General features: G+C 40.7%; 1 protein-coding gene across 1 annotated transcript; it reads right to left on the bottom strand.

The window, feature by feature from the left end:
* Positions 1–1,822: 1,822 nt before the first annotated feature.
* FIBIN (fin bud initiation factor homolog (zebrafish)) lies at positions 1,823–3,810 on the bottom strand. The gene is made up of 2 exons (XM_011936302.1): positions 3,606–3,810; positions 1,823–3,514 (listed from the first exon to the last, which is right to left on the bottom strand). The coding sequence occupies exon 2, from the start codon at positions 3,408–3,410 to the stop codon at positions 2,775–2,777; it is 636 nt and encodes a 211-aa protein (XP_011791692.1). The 5' UTR covers positions 3,411–3,514; positions 3,606–3,810; the 3' UTR covers positions 1,823–2,774.
* Between the last annotated feature and the right edge of the window lie 5,707 nt (positions 3,811–9,517).

The raw sequence follows: 9,517 nt of genomic DNA, 5'->3' as shown, positions 1-9,517 counted from the left end.
GTAACATCCCAGAATGACCAACAACCCAGCTCAGTGCCTGGCACAAATAAAGTGGTCAACAAATATAAAAATAATTAATATCCTAACTTGTATAGATTCGTTTGCAAGTAGATTTTGCAGAGAAGAGAGTGTGTAGTTTTCTTTCGATTCTCAAAATAGTCCATGGTCTAAGAAATAAAAAGAACCACTGCTTGAAAAGAGAATTTGTCACTGCATGAATAACAAGGTCTAATAAGAATCATGAGGAAGTGGGGAGGAAAGATGTGAGTAGGTCTGGCTCCTCACCCTAAGAAGGTTTGGAACAGCCTTGTGATGTTATTCTCTGGGCTGGCAGTTCAGAGTTGTTTCCTCTCCCCACCTAGAAATTCCCATTTGCCCTCTGAGGCCATTTACATAAGACTCTGTGGGATTACTGGCTGTACATCTAGGCTTGAGTGGAGTGATTGGATGCCAGGTAATTTTGTTCTGGTTTTGTAGGAATCATAGAATGTTAGCACGGGAAAGAACCTCATACATAATCTATTTAAGGGTTTTCAAATTTATGGCAGATGTGTTACCATTCCCTTTCTTGCACCCATGGAAGATATCTCTAATTAGGGATGACACTCTTCACTTCTGTGTCTTTTGAATCCTTCTTAACATAACATTGTATGGAAGCATTACCAATAGATTGAAATTAGCATGCACAGGGAAAACAGTTTTCCATCACTATCACATGTCCAATATCCTCCCATTATAGCTGGGAAAATCAACGAGATGACATTTGGTAAGTCTGTGAATTACCAAATAATTACGGTGAAGTGAGTGATATAAATGTTTTGAGGCATTAATGATTGTAACTTCAAACTACAAACATTTTAGTACCAAATACGATTTTATTTGCCACTGTTATTTTTTCCTCATTTTTTTAAGAATAAAGAAGGAAACTATTTTAAGTGATCATTAATCTTCTTTCTACACACAGGTCTAAAAAGCAACAAAAATGGGGCCCTGAGTAACAAAAAGAAGTTATAAGTTATTTTAAGTACAGTAAGTTAAGCAAAATTTCAGGCATTCGACCACTCTCTCTCATTTCTCAGTATCCTTAAAAAAAAATTAGTTCGGGCAAGTCTTGTACTTAAATTTAAGAGACTAGGGGCTGTTATAACTGATGGAAGATAAGTCACTTAGCCTTTCCCAGCCTCAGTTTCCCCTACTGTAATAGAAAGATATTAGACAGTTCATAGGAATGGAAAACTTGTTTTCTTATTCAAGGGAGAGGAGAAAATAAGTGTTGAACAGAAGAATATGAACATTATTTATTTGTGTGTGTGTGTGTGTGCATCTGTGCATATATGCAACAAGAAAGCATATTTAAGGGGAGAGTAAGAATTGGCTAGGGAAAGATACTAAATAAAGTGCATCTCCACCTTTTAAAGCCATTAATTAAATAATGTAGAACTGGCTTCAAAATTAAACATCATTGTAGTTTATAACTTAGGATGGAATGCTTGCTCTGCATAAGGGTATAGGGTATGAGCCTTGTCAGAAACTTTTCCAATTGAGTTTGTGAGAAAAACTGCAGAAAATTTGAGTCTTTAAGCAGACCTATAGGGGTCAAATTTAAAATTCTGGCAATGGCTAGACTTTTGTTTTCTTGTGAGGACGTTAGGGTGACTATGGAGAGAATTGCCAAATATGTAGCCATTCCCCTTCCTTCTTTATCATATACTCTAAGTAAACTGGCTTAAATCCAGTTTACTGGCTTAAATCTCTCTCCTTTTTCATTGGCCCCTTTTTGAAATATGGAAGCTACAGATGTAAATTACAAAGTAAGCCAGTATTATATGAAAACATGTTTATTGCCTGAATAATAAAACTTAGCTAAGGAGTTATTAGAATTAGAATTCCCCCTACTTGAAGTACAAGTTTCCAATAAACAAACAGAAGCAAAACCCCAAATGAGAAAGAATACATTGGTAACCTAAATCATAGGCATTTGGGGTATGTTCAAACAATCTGACTACTTCTTTGTAATTTACTATAGCACTGATGACAAAGCATAGACATACAATGAGAAAGAGCAAATCCGCATATCAGTGTGATGTGCAACCACTACAAAGCTTGGCCTTCTTAAATGTGACCACTTTAACTTACACACACCCACAGAGGCACCAGAAATCTCCCTGCAAACGCGATTTGCCTATAGTTTTGTGGCAATACTGTTACAAAAAACAAAAACAGCTCTCAGACCATGGTTAATAAATAAGAGAGAAAAGAAGTAACAAACAACTTCCATGGGTTGGCAGGCATGCAAAGCAGCACCTTGAACCTCATTTGAAAAACAAGCAACTCAGATAGCTTTTGGAGCCCAGGAGTGAAGGCTAGAGGCTAAAAGGAGCTACTCACTATTATGTTTGGGTATTTCCACATCATCTGCAGGATGGGGAAGTTTAATTCCCCACCACATACAACTGTGCTCTTTTAGATGTGGCTGAAACAGGTATCTCTGCAGAATTAGAAAGCCATCTAGAAATGACATTGCTTAAAATTGTTCTTTCCAGGTGACAATTCCGTAACAATCACATAAATAATGTACAAAAACAAAACTAAAACAAAATCACTCGTCTCCAATTTTTCTCTTTTTAAAGATGACCTCAGATTTGTTCTCAAAGTGCAAATCTAGATATAAAAAAATAGTAGGTATGGGGGAAATGTAGCCCCATCTTTCTGTCCCCCACCCTCCAAAGCGGGACTGATTTGATTCCCTCTCTCCAGCATTTGTACCCTTCCACCTATACTTTAAGATAATCATTTTTCAGCCGGCCCAGTCGGGTCCCATGGCTCCTAATGGTGAGAGCCAGCAGCTCGTATTTGTCCCTGAGCCCCACAGAGATGTCCAGTGTCTCCTTCAGCAGGGACCTGGTGTGGACCAGCATTCCCAGAAAGTCCTCGTTGAGCCTGCTCTCCTGCCGGCTGTCCTGTTCCTGGCCCTGCTTGAACTTGCTCTCCAGCTCAGTGAGGGATTTGTCCGAGTTGGAGTAGGCATCCCCGATCTGGTGGGACTCCCGCCGCAGGTACTTGCCATAGCTCTCTTCCCCGTCTAGGTCGTAGGAGATGCTTTTGCTGATGCCCTCCAGCACGCGCCCAGCATCCTCCACCTGGCGGCCCAGCACGGTGAACTCCTCCCGCAGGGTGAGGCTCAGCAGGTTGCCGGCCTGGCTCCCCTCCCCCTGGGAGCAGCGCCTGTGGTCACTCACCCTGAAGAGCAGCTGGCACTTCTCGGGGTCATCGTTCTCCTCATAGTCCCCATCGGGCACGAAGTAGTGGTGCAGAGTGCCATTGGACATCTCTGGGTAGAGGGGGCCATCGAAATAGCCTTGACACAGGTGGCAGAAGAAACTCATGCAGAGGAACTTCAGAAACACCATTCTGGATATTCAGGATGGCCAGAGACCCCAGGAGGAGACTTTTCACCCAGGCACAAGGAAGGGAGTGTCTTTGCGAGTCAGCGTCTCCCTGAGACAGCGTCCGCCTCAGTCCCAGCCGGCTTGCAGCTCCCTGGCCCCCAGTCCCCAGCAGGCTTCATGTGGCTCTGCACACCAGCGTTCGCGTAGCGCGGCCGCCACAGCGCAGGATGCACCCACCCTTGCGCCCCTCGCTCGGTGGCTGGAACTCCTCCGGCACAGGCGTAGCGGGGAACCCCTCCTCCGGGGCACTGGCAAGATGCTGGCTCTGTAGCGCTCCTCTCGGAGTTTCCCCTTGCTCCCGGGAGATGGAGTGTGTAGCTGGAGAGAAAGGCTCTTGCCCCCAATAGTATTTCAATTTCTGGACTGGGTGGGAATGCGGAGCTTTTCCTTTGGCTAAAGATATCCTGAGGATCTCTCTGCTCTCAAATTACAGCTGGTTTCGTCACTTGGAAGCCAGGGAACAAGTTTGGAAAGAAACCTCTCACCAGGTCTCCGCTATTAAAGGTACAGGGTCACTTTTTAAAGATTGAAAGGGAAGACTCTACAATAGAATTCAGCTCAAAAGAGAAAATGAGAAGAGAATAAATGGAATTTCTACCACAAAAAAAACCCGGTTTGTTATTGACATACTGGGAGGGGGAAAGAATGATTACCCTGGAAAAATGCCATTTCACGTGTCTCAAGAAATATGAGTTAGGTTGGATTTTTTGAGTATATCTATTTTTATCTTTAAAAGTTTGTGACTTTGAAGGCAAATTTAAAATGTCAGAAATTACAGTTTTGTTTGAAAATGATTGGTTTACAGAAAGTTGTTTAATGTATAGTCATTAGTATGTATAAGAACAGAAGCTGAAAAATGAAATTTTGCCAGCTTAGTAAGTTAAAAGACAATGAGATCCTTATTTAATTTTATGAAACAATGCTAAGCATCTGCATTGAATCTTGAACCTAATACTTTTATAGTTGTTGCCTCTTTTGAGATTCTTGAAAGCTTTTGAAGAATGTTTCTGGTACTATTATGCCCATTTTCCAGATGGAGAAATGAAGGAGCAAAATGTTAAGTGAATTGGTTATAGTCACACAGTTAGACTACAGTTGAGCCAGAACTAATTGTCACAAGGTCTTTTAATTTAACTTGGGGGAATAAAACCAATTTTTTTTAACCTGGCCATTTTAATTTCTAATTTATGAACTGATTGGCAAATGGTCATCCTAAAGGTCATTCATTTGTTTAATGAATATTTCTTGAGCATTTACTATGTGCAAAAATCTATTTTAGGTACTGGGAATACAGCCGTGAACAAAAATAAAGACAAATCCTTGCCTTCCTGGTGCTTACATTCCGGGAAATAGAAAACTTAAATTTGTGAAAATAGGTTGGGCATGGTGGCTCACGCCTGTAATTCCAGCACTTTGGGAGACAGAGATGGGTGGATCACTTGAGGTCAGAAGTTCGAGACCAGCCTGACCAACATGGTGAAACTCCATTTTTACTAAAAATACAAAAAAAATTAGCTGAACATGGTGGTGCATGCCTGTAATCCCAGTTACTCAGGTAGCTGAGACAGGAGAATTGCTTGAACCCAGGAGAGGGAGGTTGCTGTGAGCCTAGATCGCACCGCTGCACTCCAACCTGGGTGACAGAGTGAGACTTTTTCTCAAAAAAAGAGAAATATGTAAATAAATAAGATGTATGTTGGACATCAATAGGGCTGTTGAAGAAAGGAAACAGAGGAAGCGTGGGAAAGCAGAAGCAGGCAGCGGTCCTGTTTCTACAGGTATTTTCTCTTTCTTCCTTGAAATGTAACTGAAACGTTCATGTTGACTTGCCATTGTTCCATACCTACCTCCCTCCCCAAGTAATAAGGGACTGGCTTCATTCAGACTCACAGTGCCACACTGTTCTGGGACTGTTATACTCATAGTCATCACTTTCATGGATATAAGCAACCCAGACTCCTGCAGAGAAAATGAGCAGTCTGGTTAAGTAACTTGACATTTTGCTGATGTGGTATCACATGCATAGAGTTTCTGAAGCATATTGACTGCACATTTTCATTCTTATCTAGATATTTAGCATCATGAAAACATTGACCAAAGGAGTTTTCCTAATATTTATGCCAAGTGGAAGACCAGGGCCTATTTCACTCTATCCCTGAAGAAAACTAACTTCCTTCAGTCGAAAGACTGAATTGTTGGACTCAAGAGCTACATTGCTTCATTCCTTTTTCTCTGGGACATTCAGAAATGACAACAGATGGGTTCATATTGGCTGCTTGGCCGAAGAAGAGAAGAGGAATTTACTCTGATTCATTCCATTTCTTGCACAATCTCTCTCTGACTTACTAACAAATTCAATTAAGCAAACCTATATTAAGCACTTACTACCTGCTCTGCACTTGCAGGGTGCAGTGTTAAAGTAACCACAGACACAAAGATGTGCAATAAGAAGTTTAAGCCTACAAAGAGCTTGCTCCCTGGTGGGAGAGTAGGGCATATGCTCACATAAAGTTATCACAGGAAGGGTAAAGAGTGTTTACTTTCTTCCTGCAATGACCTCATCTAAAGATACACACTCCATGTTGTGTATTAGAAAGGAATCATTTTGGTACAAATAACTAAAAGTCCACCTCAGTTTAACTAAGGGCATTAACTTACAGAAAGCCTTAGATTAGATATTCAGAGAAGGCTTGATCCAACCTAGTTTTTCTCTCACTATTTCTTGGTTCTATGTCCTCGGCTTATATTGATGCATGGGCAGTCTTTTGGTTGTGTTCTAAGATGATTACCAGTGTCTTCCAGGGCTATGTGCTTCTTTATTCATATGTAACAGGAATGACAGATTGGATTTCCTGGTAGCTCAAATGCAGCTCCCTCAAATCAGCTCTAGTAGTCATAGTTGGCCTGATTTGGATCATGAATATGTCTTCAAACCAGGCTTCCTGTAGTGAGGTTTGGGATTACAACACTTTGCTTAAGACAATAAGCTTGAAGCTGAAGGCAAGGTATCATGCAGACTATGTGGCTGGGTGATGTGATTTAGTGTTCTGTTAAGGAAAGGAACAGTATGGGAGTACATTCTGGGGAAGCAACCATGAATAATTCCCCTACTTTACAGTTTTGTCTTCATTAACCACATCCAAGAGAAACTGCCACCCTTGCTGCTAAGTGTTGACCAGCTGGATGTGTGAAGGAAAACACCCTGATTTGTACTATTTGTTGATTTCCTTAGTCTAAATACTCTCACAGTGGCTAATGTCATTGAACTCAAAGTTGGGAAGATGGCACAGTAGTACACCATTATATAATATTCCCATTATACAGATACATTCGATGCAAGTAACCCCAAAAGAATAAAAAATAGTAAAAACCTGGTAAAATAATTAAGACGTGATTAGTTTTGCATATATATTCTCTTTATTTTAACATAGCTTAGTTAAAAGTTTAAACAGTTGGTTTGTTTATTTGTTTATTTATTTATTTATTTATTTATTTTGAGACATGGCCTTGCTGTGTTGCCTAGGCTGGATTGCAGTAGCATGATCATAGCTCACTGCAGCCTCAACCTCCCAGGCTCAAGTGATCCTCCTGCCTCAGCCTCCTGAGTAGCTGGGAGTACAGGTGTGCACCACCATGCCTGTCTAGTTTTTGTATTTTCTTTTGTAGACACAGGGTTTCATGATGTTGCCCAGGCTGGTCTGGAACTCCTGGGCTCAAGAAATCTGTCTGCCTTGGTCTGCAAAGTGTTGGGATAACAGGTATGAGCCACTGCACCCAGCCAGTTTATTTTTAAATAATGTCCATGTTTAACAACTGACTTGGAAAGTAGCACAACATGGCCTTTTGATTAAACGCTTCATGTTCACTTTTAAAATGTTTTGAGTTCTATGTTGTTCATATGTGCCCAAGTCCGTCTTGGACTGCTAAGGTTAGAACTGAGGTGGGTTTCTGAGGGTTGACCTAGAATGAATAAAGCCAAAGGAAATGTCTAAACACAGAGATGCCAGACAGAGGACTTTGTAGGAGCCCTCTTGAAGAGTAAAATCAAGAAGCACCATCTATGGATAAGGATAATAGTTGAGTTGAGTCTAGGCTGAAAACCAGGGACCAAATGAAAGGACAGAAACTGGATGCATTTAGGGATAAAGGAGGACCTCAGGAGTAGTGACCAGAGTTGTGTAAGTAAGTAAGTGAACATCATTGCCCAATTCCAGCTGCTTATATGTGTGTAAACACTACTACACAGTGCCAGCAAAATTTGCTAGCTCAAGAATTACTTATCCTTTATCACTTTCAGTGTACTTTGAAATTTTCTTTAGATCATTTATCACTTTAGAGAAGAAAGTAGAAATTTAGGTTGGAATTATGAGTCTAAAGATCTATGTGACAGAACTTTAAATTCTGTGACTTCTCCTTGTCAAAGACTTTTGTGATCTATTTACTATTTCTGATTATTGTAATAGTATAACTTTCATAGAAAAGAGTATAAGGAAGTTTTGGGGAGATTAGGTTGCACTATGCAGCCTAGAAACCCAAAGAGGAAGTGGAAGCCCTCATTCTTAAGATTCCCTCAAACTGTCAGGTTGAGTCCTGGAACCATGTCAAAGGAGAAAAAAAAACCACAACAAAAACAAAGAGTGCTATTCTAAACCAGAATAGGCATCCCAAGGTGGGAGGAGAGGTGAAAGCAAGAAGAGAGGGGGAGATAAGGGGAAGGGCATAGTACTTAGCACTTTGGGGATTAAACAATTCAATTAATAGGTAGCCAGTATTTACTGAGCAGACATTGTAGAAGGTGAAAAGGACAGAGGGGGAGAAATGGATAAAAGAAAGAAAGAAAAACAAGAAGTAGGAAGAAAAGGTAGCGAGGAAGGAAGGATAAATGGAAAGAAGAAAAGAAAGGGGAGAGTGAAATAAATTTTGATTATTTAGCCTATGCTTTTTGTTACATTAACTCAGTGAAGTGAATATAATTATTTACTACAAGAACATTGGTTAGAGGCAAAGGGAGAATTAATTAAAAAGAATAATCACAAACAAACTTCCTATCAAATATAGACAATAAAACACACCTATGAAGACAATGAGAATGCTTGCAAGGAAATAAGTACAACGTGGGAAAGCAGTCTGACCAATTCTCACGACCTTTCTGTATTAGTGAGAATATCAGAATATGCTTTGATATGCTATGATAACAGATGTCACAAAAATGCTAACACCAAATTCTAGTTCACTGAAGGTCAAGGTAACTCAGCAACTTTCCTCTATGTAGCAACTCTGATGCACCATCTGCAGTGTGGGACCTCCTCGGTTGGTTCAGCGGGGGACCAGGGCTCTGGAGAGTCTGGTGTTGTACTTGAATGCATTGGCTCAGAAGTGACACATGTCACTTTGGCATTACAGCCCTTCGGCTAGTGACATGGCCCTGCCTCAGTGCAAAGAGAAAGGGAGTCTTACCTTTTCATGTGCCCAGAAGGAGAGAAAAACCAGATGTGAATGTTCACTAGGTGTCTCTACCACACTTTTCTGCAGGAAAAATACCTATTAGAAATGCTCTAAAAATGCCAAACGGGGAGTGAGTGTATAAGTTGTGAAATACATTCTACAATAATGCAAATATTTCATATTTTCAGTCAAGATAGAAGACACAAGCGAAGAAAAAGACTACAAACAATTTATTATCATTATCAGATTCAATGAATCTGATCCTTTCTGCCCACTTCGCCCACAAACACAGTACACACCAAATCATAGAAGAGAGGAGCTAGGGAGAGTCAAAGAGGTGGAAGTAAGAATCTGAAGGAAGGGAAGGAGGTTGAAGGGATTGGTGCTACAGGAAGCTAGAGGGGAGAAAACATCCTAAGAAGTAAGAAGACTACAGATCAGCCTGACTGAAGGGCATTCTGGGGACACAGGTACTAGATGTAAGTTATATGGGGGCAGTCAGAGAGGGGAGACAGGAGACAATTAAATCATCAATAAGGAGATGTAATCACTGAAAATGAGTGCAGGAGTTCATTCAGAAGAGGAGAATGTTACAAAGAGGTTGGGTCTTGCACCAGAGGATC

This window comes from Colobus angolensis, unplaced genomic scaffold (assembly GCF_000951035.1).
Source record: "Colobus angolensis palliatus isolate OR3802 unplaced genomic scaffold, Cang.pa_1.0 Scaffold152, whole genome shotgun sequence".
In the NCBI taxonomy this organism is placed as follows: domain Eukaryota; kingdom Metazoa; phylum Chordata; class Mammalia; order Primates; family Cercopithecidae; genus Colobus; species Colobus angolensis.
The sequence above is the reverse complement of the archived record's forward strand: the minus strand, read 5'-3'. Positions and strand labels throughout refer to the sequence as shown.

What these genes read in the sequence shown, in the direction of transcription:
- FIBIN (XM_011936302.1), bottom strand. Translation starts at nt 3,410, where the DNA reads ATGGTGTTTCTGAAGTTCCTCTGCATGAGTTTCTTCTGCCACCTGTGT.